The sequence below is a fragment of the Emys orbicularis genome, chromosome 3 (assembly GCF_028017835.1).
Source record: "Emys orbicularis isolate rEmyOrb1 chromosome 3, rEmyOrb1.hap1, whole genome shotgun sequence".
NCBI lineage: Eukaryota > Metazoa > Chordata > Testudines > Emydidae > Emys > Emys orbicularis.
Window position 1 is genome coordinate 149,812,157 of NC_088685.1, and position 17,128 is coordinate 149,829,284.

Consider the following 17,128-nt stretch of genomic DNA (forward strand, 5'->3'; position numbering starts at 1 on the left):
GGGGTTCACGGGTTGTTAAAGTTTGGGAACCACTGTATTAGTGTCCTTGTGCCAAGAAAGCAAAATTTAAAAGTCTGAGTAAAAGCACACTTATGTATCCGATAGAATGGAGATAGTAATGTTAAATAGTTTACTTTCCAGCCTGAGACCTTCAGAGATGCTAGAAGTTCATTGTTAAAATTAAACCTGCAGTTCATTTGGAAAGGTTTGTTGTGCTAAAGTATTCTGGGCAGTTAGCTCCAGCTATTCTGTAGTAATTTGGCTGAAAGTAGGTGAGTGAACAATGTTACCTGGCATCCAAAGAAAAATAGTAAATTATAATAAAGAGCTCCTGTACTACAACAGGGGAATTAATTGAGGTTTTCAGAAATTTAATATGATAAGCTTCTTTAAATATGGCTAGTTTTCTTTTTAACACCCCTCTAACCCCCTCTTCCCCCCCCCCAACCACCCCCACCCCAAAATAGAAAGCATCTGTTTCCTTGCTCTGAAATTTGTATTCCTGCTCCATAGCATGTTTTATTTTCTCTCTTCCTTGCTAAGTCAAAAGGAAAACAATGCACTGCCAGTGGCAGTTGCTCTTCCTTAAACCTTATTACATGTGGTGACAATTCTTTGATGAGATAAAAACTTGTATTTCAACAGTAATTTTTTTTTACAAGTGAGACTAAAGTAAACTGAATAATTTCCACTGAAGTTATTTTTCAACTAAATCTTCACATTTATTTGTCTCACAGTGTACTGAAAGCATTCTTGATATATCAGTAATTCTACATTTTTGGTATTGGAGTCTATAAATGCTTGAGCATAACTCTCAAGCATTATAAGGTAAAGCACAGAACACATTTTACCTGCTTATTTTGGCAATACCAAAAGCTTGTTCTAATGCAGATTATATGGAAGATTGTTGATTAAGTTCTTCCCATTGTCACAGAGACAGCTGTGCTAGAGAGAGTTCTGGAGCGATCTATAAGAACTAAGACCAATAATTCAGCATCTGTGACCTTAAGCTACCTTCATCTGTGAAGCAGCTGGCATACTGTTCCATTTTACAGTCTGCCTTCCAAAGTCTGTCTTCAGTTTGTAACCATTTTCTCTGATGGGGAGGAAATTTGAATAAAAGTGGTCTTCTGCACTGTTCTGTCCAACTTCTAAGACATACAGAAACAATTTAATCTGCCTACAGCAATCTCTGCGAAGTGAACTACAGTATCTTGGTCTCTGTCTGCCATTAGAGTTACTCATGATTAAGGTTAAGTGTCTGTCACAGGTATTTTTAGTAAAAGTCAGGGACAGGTTGCGGGCAATAAACAAAGATTCACGGAAGCCTGTGACCTGTCCCTAACTTTTACTAAAAAATACCTGGGAGGTAGGGGGCTAATGGTGGGAGCAGTGTGGGGGCTAGCCTCCAGCAGCTGCTCCGGCTGCCCCAGGGATGGCCCCAGGCCACTGCTCTGGCGGCCCTATGGAATGCCGCTCCGGCAGCCCTGGGGCCGATTTCCTCCCCCGCCCACACACACTGCTTCAGTCCTGGGCCGCTGCTCCAGCGTCCGTGGGATTGACAGCTGCTTCAGCCCTGCCGATGCGGAAGAAGTCATGGAGGTCCTGGAAAGTCATGGAATCCGTGGCCTCCATGACAGAATTGTACCCTTACTCATGATCACTGCTGTACTTGTGGTGGTGGTAATTTGCATTAGAGTAGTACCTAAAGGCCTCAGTCAAGATCATGTCACTGTTGTGCTAGGTCTGAATGAACATATAGTTTACAATCTGAATAGACAAGACAGACACAGGTTGGGAGAAAGAAAGTGATGATATCCCCATTGTATAGAGAGAAAAGTGAGGCACAGATATTAAATCACCTGCCTATGGTCACCAAAAAAGTCTATGCAGAGCCAGAAATTGAGCCCAGATCTCTTGCATGCCTGGACTGCAACACTATCTTTCATATCAGTTTTGAGTAGCTTGACAGTTCTTCTCCAACCTCACCTTTCTAAATATTGTGGTAATTAGTTTCTCTACTCTTTTATTTTTGGGTGCAATTGACAGTCAGAACTATTTTCCTATTTCTCTGCATAACAAAATCTCTGTCTGCAATTAGTGCAACTCAGGACTTCTGGTTTTCTTTCCAAAGGCGAGTGGCTTCTCAGATCCACCCACATTTACCCCACTGTATACAGAAGTACATTTTCTCTAGCGTCACTTTTTTGGCTACTATTATGTGTGATGCCTACTCCAGTAATGCCTGTCCTGTAAAGGATGTAGATATTTTAAATATGCTTTCACCTCTTCTATGTCTGTATATTGTGCTTCTCATAACTTCTTCCTCAGGTCCATGAGAAGATGGCATAAAATACCTCCCCCTCCAAATCTCCTGTCTTTCCACAGAATCGTACCAAAACCACCACTGCTAATTGTAGTTCTGCACAAACAAATCACCCTTCTTCCTGTAGGAAAATATTTCCCTGAAGCATTAAGAATTTAAATCCTGAAGTGATTCAATGCTTAAATGACATGTTTGATTCCAGTGAGTCAGAGCCTGATTCTGATTTATACAAGTACTCAAGGTCTATATACACATTAGAAGCTAAAAAAGGGAAGAAAGATCCATTCTTGTCTTCCTGGTCCCTGTCTCCCACAGGAAATGCAAAGGGAAAAAAAGCATTTTGGGTCAAATTCAGCTGGTATTATTCAGGCAAAATTCTCACTTAAGGCAAGAGGAGTTTTGGTTAATAAAGGGCAGCAGGTTTTATTCCTTAAAGCATAAAATTAACAAGCATTCTGCTGAGAGGTGCACTTCATTTTTTGTGTTCCATCCAAAGAAAGCTTTTAAATGAAAGCCAATCCAAGAAAAATAAAAATGAGCAGCTTTCCTCCATATAGAAGAGAGAAATTTCCTGTTCCTCAGGATGCTCTACCTAAGATTTAGAGGCAAACTGTTTGAGACAAGTTGGACAAAGTGATGTATCTTTTTTTCCCCCCTTGGATACTGAAGATTTTCATACTCCATTGTCTTCTAAAGATCTGCCTAAAATGTATCCTTTCAAAAGTTAATTCTCTGTTCCAGAATATCTTGGAAGAAATGTAGATTCCTCCCAAAAATTATGAATGATTCAACTACATAAATGATGCATTCTCTGTTGCTAAGAGTCTATTCTTGCTTTCTAGCAAAACTTCCTGATTTCTGTGGACAGAGTCCAGTGTTCCCAAAGATTTCTTAGATAAGGAAATTGACTATTCTCCCTAACCAGATTTTTGAGACTGAGGCTAGAAATGGCTTACGTTTTCACAGCCAGAGTCTTGCTACAATGGGTTGTGGCCATTCCGGTGACAACTGGCAGCCAAGTAATCTGCCAGTGAGAACTCTTGATACATATACCATTCATGCTACTGCCTCACTTCACCAATAGAATTACAGCATGTGAATTAGAAGGCGAGGAAAGGTGATAGTTGAGAACTTGAGAAGCCTCAAGACTTCTTCCACCTATTGAGTTAACACCTTTATTTAGCTGTGACACTTGAGTACCTTTCCCAGAGCTGAAGAAGAGCTCCATGTAGCTCAAAGCGCTCTCTTGCACTAATGGAAGTTGGTCCAATAAAATATATTACCTCACCCACCTTGTCCCTCTACTATCTTGGGACCAACATGGCTATAACAACACTGCAAGCATAGCTAAATATTTCATGGGTGATCACTTTAGCAGAAAGATCAAGCTAATGTACTACTTTTATTGTTAGGTGTTCCTGCATATGTTGGGCAGGGTTGGGTGGTTCTTGCTAATAAGTTTTCCTGGGATGAGGAGTGAAGAATTCAAATCTTACTATGTCCCACATTTAGAGTCACCTTCTATCCTGCCAAAAATTTAGAGAGTGGGAGAAAGGAGATGCAGCCCCTCCCCAATACCAAAAGCCTCGACTGCTTTGTGGGTGTCAAAAACAACTCCCATACAGTCCTGAATGCCAAAAGCCTCAGCTGTCAAACCCACCTACCATCCATGACATGTAGAAGGCCTCTGTGTCTTTTCAATACAGATATCTGCAACCTAGTGAAAACTGAAAACGTTGAAAGAATAAAATCAATTAATTTTAATATTAATAAACAATAGGGAATTACTGGTCTGGTTGGACTGGTGTGGGGCCGATGAACTGAAAGTAGGAGACTAGTGTGGATAGAAATATGCATCATAATGAGCTTCCTGATGCAACGTTCATTTGAGCTACCAGCTTTTGGTCACTGACCTTGTCTGTGCCCTGAATTGCAAATGGTAACACTTTGTATGTACAAATAACTTTTATACTTTCATAGTGAGAGCCTAGGTTAATGTCAGAACTGCTTGCTACAAGACCAGCAGAAAAATGGACCTGTTGTGTTAATTTTGTTACAACAGGGTAGTTTGTGATACCTTTACCTACATAAAAACCTTCCTCCACAAGTAGTTATGTTGAAATCAAAAGGACAGTGTGTGGAATAAGATACTGCTACACAGTATGAATTAGGGATAACATAATCTGACCCAATTTTTTTTCCTTCCTAGAAAAATAGTGACTCTTTCTTTCATTATTCTTATCTTGGCACTCTGAATGATGGAGGCTTTCTACGCTAGATATTAGAATCTGGAACAATTCCCCAGCTGATTATAAAATGTTTTGAAATGTTGAAATCCAGTTTGATTTTTTTTTTAATGGATGTGTTTAACCAGCAAGGACCTCAGAAAATGTTTTATCAATGTATTTAGGACTCAGTATCTAAACCAGATTACTTGTTCTGAAATATAGTACTGTTTATCTTAACTTGTTGCTGTTGGAAAAGTTACTGTTTGACCAACTCAGACATTAGCAAGAGCATTCACTTCTTTGGTTTTTAAAGACTAAATCTACACTGCACACCTCTTGGCGGCATATAGGTATGGGTAGATGCATGCCGCAGTGAAAATCAAACTGCGCCGACACTGTGGTGTGTAGCTACCTGTCAGTGAAAGGATCTGGCAGTGGGGCGGCATCGGGGGAGCGTTTCCCTGCTGCTGCAGCCTTTCCCTGTGGCAGGGAAAGGCTCAGACAGCAGGTTGCTGACAGAGTTTTCCCACTGCTGGAACCTTTCCCTGCGGTGGGGAAAGACTCCAGCAGCGGGACACTACACTGGTAAAAATAGCAGTATAGACAAGGGAGGCACTGCTTGGGTGAGTAGAGACCCCTGTAGGATACATACCCGCATACATATTCTCAGGGTTCAGGAGTGTGTTTACTCGCTTAAGCAGTGCCTCAACATCTAATTATTGCACAAAAAAGGATTAGAGGTGTGTTTGTAGGTAATGCTAGTTGAAGCTTATCAGTAGGCCTTTTCTGAGACACAGTTGAATTTCTCTGCCCTGTGTACTTAAATTGTGTGAAGAGAAGGCCTCATTTAAGCATCAGTTCACAGTGTGAACGACTTCCACTTTTCATTGATCAAAACCGAAAAACTACATCTCGACTTTTTCAGAATATAAAAAAAAACTTTAAGTTTTAAAAAAGAAAAACAGAACAAGAGTGAGTTTGAATGTTTGCACTGTCCATGTTGTGCCATAGAAGTTGAAACCTGGGCTCACCAGATTAAAGAACGTTTGGAAAGCAAACTACATTTAAGGCTAAGAGAAGAAAGCAAAAACAGAAATAAATGTACATTGGAAGCAATATTCACACAGGCATGGAAGAAAAATCAAGATTGACGTGACGTAATAAGTGAATTTCTCTGTGTCCTGTACTTCTCAGGGCAACAGTTAGGCCTTGGTGATGGTCTTTTGGGAGATTCTGTCTGAAAGTTCTGCCTGGCTGTGAAAATGCCTGCCAAATTCAATCAACCTGACCAAGTCATATTTGCTCTGCTCTGCCTCTTACTGCGTGAAGGTAACACAGGAAGTAAAGCTGAATGAAAAACCTAAATTGCTTTGTTTGTCTTGCCAAGGTCATTTACTGTACATTGCTCTCTCATGGAATGGGTATTCCAGAAATGGCTAATTTAAGGAAGTTGTTAATTGAAGCTAGTGCTATTTTTTGATATTCCAATAAAATGAAAAATATCTTCTGTGATGTCTGCAAAGAGAACAAATTTGAATGCAGCCTTCTGATTGCCGTTATACTGAAAAGATGGTGTAGTTGGTAGTTGTACAGAGTGTTCAGAAGGCATGGAGTGTCCTCATTCAGCTGTAAGATTATGAAGAGTTCAGCAGTGCAAAAGCTGAAAATTCAAGCAGCTACTCAAGAAACTAGGCAAATCCTTTGCACAAAACTCAAATTTTGATCAAAACCCTTCAGTCATTGTATGAAGTATAAAATAAATTGGAATCTTGTTCTTCAGCAGACATAACGTTCTCTAACACAGAAGCGTATGGCACTCTGGTCAACAGTGTCACTGCAGAACTTTGCACAAAAGCACATCTGGGGAGATTCTAGAAAAAAAATAAATCCTTTCATGCCCATTTTGCCAGTCAGGGAGCAATATTCAGAAAGGCTTTCCAAAATTTTCATGCAAAGCTATGTCACTCGTGTCCCCTGAGGCTTTTAAGAACGAATTAGCATTCTGGAAAATTGTTGTGCTGTTCGACCACCATTGTAATAGTGTGGTCTCTGATATACATTTAATGAAGAAAGGGCTAACCTGAAAAGCAAACTCCATGCTTACATGGTGATGCCTTCTCCAGCCAATGGCGGCACCACTCCATTTGAATTCTGAGAATTCACCACACCAACTTCCCAGATTCGAGTTATGCTGCTTCCCTCATCTTCAGTGTCCTGCCTAGCTCAGCTGATGTGGAAAGAATATTGTTCTAAATTCAGGTACATCCAAGACTGCAAGAGAAGGAACTTTTGAACAGACATTTTGAAAAAACTGCTGAAAGCCTATTCTACCCAGAACTTTCGGATTTACACTGACACCCTTTATCTCAAGCATCACAACTGTAAATTGTTTTTAAAAGAAAAAAATTAATCACATCAGTAAACTTCTTTTGCTTTCACTACTTAGTTTTCTGTTTTTTCCCTCTCCCCTGTCCTCCAACATTAACCCCAATAATTATACAGAAAACTGTGAAGTTAATTTTCACCCATTTTTCAAATAATGTAATAAACACTAAAAAAAATCTAAACAAAATAAAAACTGGAAGTGAAGGGCCTTACATATAGCGCAATGCCCTATAACACCAAGAAATATATGGATTTGAGCATGGAGGAATCTTAACTAATTTCTTTTGTGCAGAACATAAATACTGAATTTCCTTTCTCTTTGTTTTCTTTTCAGTTGGGTGTGTGGTTTTCTTTGGGCTGTGCCTATTTAGCTTTGGAAGGCTATGACGGTGCTGCCAGAGCATTTCAGCGCTGTGTGATGTTGGAACCTGAAGTATGTACAATTTATTGAAGATTTATCTTTGCTCATCTAATAGTTTGTGAAAGCAACCAGTGACGACCCCCCCTCCCAAATGTGGTTCATGCCTTAGTTCTAATTGTTCAGTTTTTACCCTGCTCATAAAGGATGTATTTTCTCATTTAGCATCACAAAAAGATTTGCTTGATACTTGAATTTTCTATTTCTTTCTCTCTCTCTCTCTCTCTCTCTCTCACACACACACACACACACACACACACACACACACACACACACACACACACACACACACACACACACACACACACACACACACACACACACACACACTAAAGTCCTTTATGGTGTCATACAGCATTAAAATAAAGCAGATAATGCACAAGTTCTTTTTGATTAAAAAAATTAGAAGTGAAGGAGCATATTATTAAACAGATAATTTGTTAAAATGCTTAGTCCACTCTAGACTTTAAAGAAGCCTCCTGCACTCTTCAGTCAGCTCTGCTGCTTAATTAATCTTTCCGTGGAAGTGGCAAACTAATCTCAGTTAGAAACACTCACTAAAGAAATGGCAGATAATTGGCCTTTGGGACTAAATTTGAGATTGAACTCAGTCTCCCACAAACTGGGAGGTGTTTGGGATCCACCTTTACAGGGGTGCATCATGCAGGTGTGTGTCCACCATTGCCAGGCTCACAGGATGCCAGCAGGATTATACTCCCTTTGTTTTTTGTATGTAAGTGATGTAGGGAAGAATGCTTTGAGCCTGCACAAGGGTATGTTGGCCTGTACTGTTCTATCAGCAGGTCAGGCCTTAGGAGTAGAAACCTCTATCTCATCTTCCCTGCTTCAAGAGAAGTATATTGATGGTGTTCATTTATTTTTACTAAAAAAAAAAATTAAATTTAAAAAACAAATTATTTCAGTGTAATCTGAAATATAACTCAGTTGTGCATTTTCTTGTATCCATGAATATGAATTGTTAAACTGTAAATTAAAACCAACTTTTTATGGAAATCATTCCAACTTGTTTGGTACAACTCAGTCCTGTCTGTATTCACAGGAATAGACAAGTTGATTTCCTAATGGCTTAAATGGGACTTATGTGAGTAAAGGATGCAGGATTGGGCTCTTAGTCCTGGTCTACACCTAAAATTTAGGTTGACCTAGCTATGTTGTTCAGAGGTATGAAAAATTTATAGCCCCTGAGAAACTTAATTAGCCTGTCCTTAAGCCCCAGTGTAAACACCGCTACGTCAATGGAAGAATTCTTCTGTAGACCTAGCTATCTCCTCTCCGGTGGTTGATTTACTACAGCAACGGAAAAACCCTTTCCATCTCTATAGCAAGTGTCTTCAGTACAGCGCTACAACAGTGTAGCTGCAGCAGTGCAGTTGTGCCACTATAGCACTTGTAGTGTAGACATACTCTTAGTCACAGTAGGCCGTTACACTAGTTAAGTCTAAACTAAGCCTGCAAAACACTGGGGCCTTCAGTGGTCCATAAGTCTGTTACCCTCAGCCCCAAAGTTAATTTCACTGAAATATTCTGGTTCTGATATTGTTTTGGGTTTACACCATTGTCACTCCTCTGACTTCAGTGGAGTTACTCCAGATTTTCATCAGTGTAAGTGAAAGCAGAATCAGACTCAATATGTTCAATGCCAGAACAGAATTAATTTAACCATTTACAATTTAACCATTTCTCTTATATTTCTGATTGTTGCTATCATTTTGTTTAGTTACCAGGCAAATTTTATATTTTTAATTAATGTTCTTGCCACCTTAATATTTAATATGTATGTGCATTTATTAATGTATGTATATAAGAAGGAAAATTGGTCATGTAAATCTATTATAATTGTATGTTTTATTCAAATGATTTTTCCCAAATAAATGGAATGTCTTTGATTTTGTTAAGTGCTTCCTCTGTTGTAATTGCAGAATGCTGAGGCCTGGAACAATTTATCAACTGCATATATCAGATTGAAACAGAAGTAAGTATTTCAAAAGGTTTAGAGAATACTGCTTCCAAAATAAATATTTCTGATTTCCTTTCTCCTAACACTGAGATATTATTCTCACGATGTGGTTTACTCATTAATGCTAGTCCTCTACCCTTCAGTCTAGTCTCCCAGTAGGTTTCCTACAGTGATACTAATTAGCAATTAATCCCCTTTCAATTGGAGAAAAATATATTTAATTAGCTTTGTAAAGAGAGCAATAATTTGGAGCTGATATTTTCAAATTCATAATTCATCACTTATTATACACTAAGTACAAACGAATCAAAATTATTCATACTAGAAATGGAAATTAATTGGAATGTGAAGCCAAAATAAGATGTCCATTTTAAAACAGAGGATATAATCAAACCTGTATTGATTCATGCTATATTCAGCTCATGAGATTTGAGGGAACAAGAAGTAGTTTACTATTCATATCATAAAAGCAGATGGAAATTCATATGCATAATAGTCTGTTTGTTCTTTTCCCTCCAAATTAACCATTAATAGAGGAAACCCAGACTCAAAGCAGACTAATTTCTTATTTCTGTATTTTGACTTGTTGTAATATTAAAGTTCCCTATAGATACTTTTTGGTAATATTCTTGCAAGGGCTTAATATTGAAGAACAATTTAATTGAGATAATACTCTGTACTTAGACTGTGTCCCATTATATTTTCTACCAAAAAAGAATAAAACTTTAGAGTGAAAAGTAGAAGCATGAAAGTATGGGTATATTGAAATTGCCAGGGTTTTGTTTTAAAAACTGACATTGTGAACAATTTATGTGGTTTAACTTTCATGAAATGAAATAAAAATGAGAAGAAGAACAGTGAGTTCACACAAAGTAGTAAACACATGAAATAAATTGCCATGAAAATGCATTGTAGCAAATGCTATAAATAAGTCTGAGACATTTAGACATATTTATGGAGAGACGAAGAGAAGAAAGCAAGGGGTAGAATGACTACTCAGGCTGAAACGAGGAATAGAAATAAACAGTTTGATCAAATGTCCTTTTCTTCAGTTCCTGGTGCCTTCGTGGAAGTGTCTTGAAGGAACTTCACAATCAGTTATCAAAATCAGGAAGATTGAATCAGACAATTACTTATTTATTCATTATCCCAGTTGAACACTAAAAAGGACAACCTGTTACCTGTTCACAAGATAGTGTGGTTATGCAGTCACTCAGAATGCACTGTTTTAATTCAAAAGTAGATTAATTCAAAATGTTTCCTCTTCCAATCAGCAAATGTTGGTGTTTGACTCCTCCTTCTCAACCTACAAAACATGCTATGGCACTTCAAGGGCTGTATGTATTGTTCTATGCCTAATAATTAGAAGTATGCTTCATCAGAATGATTTCCACCTGCCCGTTTACAGCATAGGGCAAAGGCACTATTGAGCGATGCGTTTTACTTTACTTTTTTTACTTTGACTTCAATTTTATGGTATCAAGAAAAACTCTTGCCAAAATTGCAAAGTATTTTATATCCTTAACCTAGACAAAAATATTAAGTGTTGGAAAATATTTTTGATGTGCTGTGAATTGAATCATCATTTTCATATTTCTTTCCACTGTAATAACTCAGCATTAAAAAACTATTTTATTTTTCAAAAATCGATTACAACTGCAGCGAGAGGTTGATTGCATTGTCATCATTTGTTGGCAGAATTCAGATTCAAGATTGAAAATATCAATACATATGGCCAAACTGTATGAGGAGATTTAAACCCAAAGGTGCATTTAAAATAACAGTGGAAATAATTATTTTGGTGAAGTTCTATGGCCTGTGTTTTATACAGAAGGTCAGACTAGATGATCTAGTGTCCCTCTGGTTTTGGAATCTCTTAATCTACTGTGTTCTTTTTTAAAAACAAGAAAAAGTTACCAAGCAATAAGAATGACAGTTTTTTATTTTACCAAAATGTAACAGCATTTACATTTACTGAAGTGATTAAATAAACACCTGCTTTCTATTTTTTTCCTATACAATGGTTGTATTTATTGTAATATTTTCTTTATATGCATAACAAACCATAGTAAAAGGTCTGTCCATTATACTAGGTGTCTTTCATTCCTGTTAATTGGAAAGGGCCAAAGTTGTATTTATCACTGTTGATTAATGACAATTATATTTTTTTGCTTCTTGATTAAAACCTTCTATGATCTGATCAAGTGTTTGCAGACAACTTACTACAGTAAATTATGTGGTTTTTCTTTTGTAGGTTATGTGTAAGGGGAGATTAATGGAGTATTTTTCATTATCTGTGGTTACTGAATTTAAGGGCTAGCTCAATGTCTTTTCAAAAGAAGGTGGATAACAAATAGGTCCTGCAAAACAGCTTATTTATTAACAGCTGAGGTTTCTGAGTATTCAGGAAGCAAATCAATAGTCTACTTATGTTGCTGTCCCAGGGAGAAAGGATTTGAAAGTGGTAAAGGACCACTGACTCAGTATATGGGTATGTCTACACCCAGCCGCTAGTTCGGCGGCTGGGAATCGAAGTTCTGGGTTCGACTTATCGCGTCTTGTCTGGACGCGATAAGTCGAACCAGGAAGTGATCGCTGTCGACTGCGGTACTCCAGCTAGACGAGAGGAGTACCGCGGCGTCGACGGGGGAACCGCGGCATCGACGGGGGAGCCTGCCTGCCGCGTGTGGACCGAGGTAAGTTCGAACTAAGGTACTTCGAACTTCAGCTACGTGAATAACGTAGCTGAAGTTGCGTACCTTAGTTCGAATTGGGGGGTAAGTGTAGACCAAGCCTATATCACCAGAACAATAATAGAGGAGGAACTATTGCAGGAAGGCCAACAACTAGGTCATCTTCACTAAGGCCAACTGGTATCACTGAGAGAGAGAAAGATATCTCAGAACACATATGAGATAGTGAGCTATGTAATCAACTGGTTTGAGCAGAAGGGCATGAAAGAAAGGGATTCTCAGGCTTTCGTGTAAATTCTGAGCAACTAATCTTAACATTGCATCTGTTTTCAAAATATGTTCATGAATTATGTAGCCTTTAAGTAAATACAGAATGCTTTTAATATGTTATATGCCGAATCTTTTGTTTTTATTCTTAACTAGAATCCAAGCATTTCGCACTCTCCAAGAAGCTCTCAAGTGTAACTATGAACACTGGCAGATTTGGGAGAACTACCTTGTTACCAGTACAGACATTGGAGAGTTTTCAGAAGCAATTAAAGCTTATCACCGGCTCATGGATTTACAAGAAAAGTACAAAGATGTGCAGGTGGGATGGATTTCTTTTTGTTTTTTACATGTTCATATACATTCATTTTTCTTGTAGAAATTATTTGCATCATTATCAAGTACATTTCAATAACAATAGCATACTTTACAATGAAAGTATGCTTCATTATGAGACTGATTGTAAAGAGAAATAATTTAAATTGGAGAGGAGACCAAAACAATACCCTGAATTCCAACATCCCCAGGCTTTGGGGAAGAATAAATTTAGAGTTTGCTGGTCAGGTCCATCCCTAAATTGAACTGTTGGGGATTACTTCATTTTTCACACACTCTTATGTATCTCACTGTAAACATTAATACAGATTGTTTTAGACCTTACAGCTGTAGTAAGGTTATGATTTTCCTCCATAAATTTGATAATGTATATCTTATACAACCAAACCTTTACAAATGAATTAAATTTCACGTATTGAAAAATATGTAATTGCAGTATTAAACCTACATAATCCAATACTATGAAAATATAATGGATGAACTTCATATGCCTTTCACTGTAGTAAATGAAGGCTAATATTTGTTTTTATGTATTAGATGTGCTTTATATCCCTGGCAAACTTTGAGTTTGATCAGGAGATGTAAGGAATACACTGTACTATGACTGTCAAAGGCATCTTGCTTGCTCTTTTTCTTTTTCAGTTTACTTTTTACCAAGAATGCTCAAGTATTAGTATTAATCACTTGTATAAAAACCACCACAACCAAGTCAGCCTGTTGCTCCATATGAGCAAAATCAATCAAATTTGAGATAGCTAAAATTGAAAAGGTTTTAAAGCTCTCTAGTGTATTTCAATCACAAATCAATGTCTGTGGAAACATCTGTAGTTTTCCATGTGGTAAGGATTAGTCTATTGGCAGCTACAATGCTGTCATTAGGAAGGAATCATGTTTATTCATGGGGACACAGTGTAGATTTTTCTGGTTAAGAAGTGCCTTTTTGAATTACTGATTCAAATAATAGTTATGTTACACAGTGCACTCCAGAAATGATTCTAATATCACTTTAGTTGGTCAGATTGTCATTAGCCTACAAGAAGTAAAATAACTTGAACAGATTTGCCTTTTCTGCTGTGACAGTTCACGTGTTCTGAGCTGGTATGTGCTCCTTTCATCATCAAGGGTGTTCTTTTAGGATTTTTTTATTGGATATTCAGTTAAGCTTTTTGCATATTGCTTAGAATAATTTTCCTCTTTTGTTGCATAATTCTCCTTTCTGTTCTATTTTTCCATACAGTTTTTAATCACACACTTTGTTTAGGACTGTATTTATGTTAAATGTCCTGAGTTTTTGTTTAAGATGTCCCAGTAGAGATGGACCTTAAAAAGCCTTCCAAGTTTTTGCATGTTCTCTTTAATATAGCTATATGCAATTAGAGGGATTTTGATACATAGTTATGAATAAGCCCAAAATCTGATTAAGGATTCCAGGAAGGCTTGTATTAATAATTGTTTAGGGAGGAACAGAATACTCCTAGTAGCTAAAAATGAATAGATAAAACTAAACAGCTAAGTTATGGTTCTTAGATGAAACTCAGCCTGTTCAATATTTCCAGAAAGTCAGTGCCCTAGACTATCTACTATCCCACCTTGCAGCCTGACTTCAGCATTCGTTCTTTTCCTTCCCTCTGACTCTTCATCTCCCCTGCAATGGATTAGCAGCATACCTGATAATAGACACCTAAGTAAACCATACACATGGCTAAGTGGAAGTTGGTGTGTCTATCACATGCCTCTTTCCGGGCCAGTGCAACTTGATCTTCTTGCTAGATATATTCAGCAGCTCTGATATTATTTTATTAACTGCTGTACTAGTTGACATGTCAAGAAAGAGAGGGGGAAGAACATAAAAACTTTGGTTAAATCCGTATTAGGTAACAACCTAAACTAGGAGGATGGATATACAAATAGTGCCCAACACATTAACAGTACAAACCCTTATGACCCATAAATAAAAAATCACCCATGCTCTGCTTCATAGCCCATTGTTCTAGGATCCTCTGATACAAAACTAAATGTACCAAATTAGTAGTGTATAATGGAAGTAATTTAGAATATCCCTGGTTTTGTATGCTGTGGTCAGATTCTTAATATTATTTCACCATAGTATTCAAAGATGTTTTTAAACTAATACAATTTTATTAACTCTGTAAAGGAGTTTGTAATTGAATTATAATATGTTTTCTATTTGTATGTTAGGTCATTGCTTTTCTGTTTTGGATTTGTGACCACAAAATGTAATTGTGGGAAATTATGGTTCTGAGTTTATTCTAGTTATCTAATGATATCACAGACCCCTTCATGGCAGGAAATATGATAGGCTGTAGGATATTGTGAAGTTGAATGTATACACATACGGATGCTACAGGCAAAATTCTAAAGGGAAAAATATTAATAATCATTTCCATATATAAAATAAAAATGATCTGAGGAAAAAACTGAGATGTGTCACATTAACAATAATTGATCTTTGCATGGATCAAATGTCTAAGCTAACACTCTGGACTTTTTATAGTGATGTTATTAAATAGATATATTGTTAAAAGTGAACAACACTGTCTTTCATATGTAAGAAAACTCCCTCTCTTTCTCCTTAGCCTACAGATCCTTCTCAGCTTTGTGATATGAACACTTACATTTACAATGTCTACATTTTAAAGCATGTTAATCAGAAAAAAGTGGTTGGAACATATTGATGAGAGAGACTGTGAAATCTGCATGATTGCTACCCAGACTATAACTTCTCTGTGTCTAAAAGGAGGACTTCAGTCACTAGGCCTGTCAATCTTGGCACCTAGATATTAGATGGTTGAAGAAAAAATATTGAAGGAGAGACTCCGGCATCTTTTTAGAAGCCAATTGGCAAGTTTTTTAGGTTCGTGCCTGTATGTGAGACAAAGTACAGTTTAGCCCAGGGGTCGGCAACCTTTCAGAAGTGGGCTGCCGAGTCTTCATTTATTCACTCTAATTTAAGGTTTCGCGTGCCAGTAATACATTTTAACATTTTTAGAAGGGCTCTTTCTATAAGTCTATAATATATAACTAAACTATTGTTGTATGTGAAGTAAATAAGGTTTTTAAAATGTTTAAGAAGCTTAATTTAAAATTAAATTAAAATGCAGAGCCCCCCGGACCGGTGGCCAGGACCTGGGCAGTGTGAGTGCCACTGAAAATCAGCTCGCGTGCCGCAGGTTGCCTACCCCTGGTTTAGCCAATAATTAAGTCACAATTTATCAAAAAAAAAAAAAAATAGACCTGGGCCAGAATCTCAGCTGGTGTAAACTGTCTTTACACCAGCTGAGAATCTGCCTCCCTCCAATGATTTAACCTCTGGTGTGTATGGGAATGTTATCCGAGGGACTTCCAAAAGTGTTAATCACATAACTTTTTACAGAATGCAGATCACTGAAGCCAAGCAGTCGGTGTTTATCTGTAATGTTAACATGCTGAGGATAACAAAGACACTAGATGCTCCATTGATTGTTGGGATGTTTTGCAACATCGCTTTCAGAAGCAAAGCTACATACTGTACTGTCTGTGAATGTGAATTCATTGTGCGCGGCTTAATGTGAATACAGGATCCCACACAGGAAACAGCATAGAGTGAAGGTTCCTACTGCCTCTTCCCATTATGTATTATCCTCATTCAACTGGCTCATGCTGCTAGAATGTTTTGTAATAAGAGGCAGAAGCAAAAGCTTTTTGTGCTTGTATTTCTGTAAGGACACTTTCCAACAGGGATTTTGAATGAGGAGGTGGGGGATTAACATTTTCAAGAGACACCTGTGCTCTCAAGTTGTTCATTAATGATCACTTCCTTGATTTTAAGCTTTAATTTGGGAAAGTATTTGCAATGAGTGTATTTACAGAGAGCTGCCTTAGAGTGCTGACTTATCGTGAGAGGCCTGTTATCTGAAGGTTCTTTTCTCACTTGAGCTCTGTCAGCTTTGATTAGCATCAGTGCAGCTTTTGAACATGTTTTCACTAGTTTGAATTTTTATATGAAAAGAGCTGTTGTACAACATAGTAATTGTGAAATGAGGTAAACTAACATCAGTTAAGATGTTTTAGGGTCATTTTTTTTTCTTGTGTTTTTGTTTTGTTTTTAATAAATTAGTGTGGGTCAAAAAAAATAGATATGAGAAAGGAGGTGGAATCCTGGTATAGTGGAGCACTGTTAAACACACAGATGCTTTGTACAGTGGTCATATGAAGCGTAGCTTATTAAACAGACATAAGAAAATAAAAGCTGTTGCTTGCACAGGATCCTTTTTAACTTAACATCTATTGAATGTGGTGGAGTATTAGTGGATATGGCAATTTAACTTCTCTCAGAGGACATTTAAATAAAAGTTTAACCATTAAAATTGTGTTCTGAAAGTAGAAAGTTGTGTCTTGATTGCTAACCCTGTTTTGGTGTTTAGATGCAATTAGCTTGCAATTCTAACAAAAATATTTTTAACAGGCAATATAACCAAGACATGATTATGTTTTAGC

The 17,128-nt window shown here is 37.4% G+C and overlaps 1 protein-coding gene across 1 annotated transcript in view; it reads left to right on the top strand.

Annotated features, from left to right (window-relative positions):
• TTC27 (tetratricopeptide repeat domain 27) overlaps positions 1-17,128 on the top strand; it is a 170,756-nt gene that overhangs the window by 131,111 nt on the left and 22,517 nt on the right. The window contains exons 14-16 of the mRNA XM_065401810.1: positions 7,274-7,372; positions 9,298-9,350; positions 12,452-12,617. Of these exons, the coding sequence (XP_065257882.1) occupies positions 7,274-7,372; positions 9,298-9,350; positions 12,452-12,617 (318 nt within the window). The remainder of the gene's footprint in view (positions 1-7,273; positions 7,373-9,297; positions 9,351-12,451; positions 12,618-17,128) is intronic.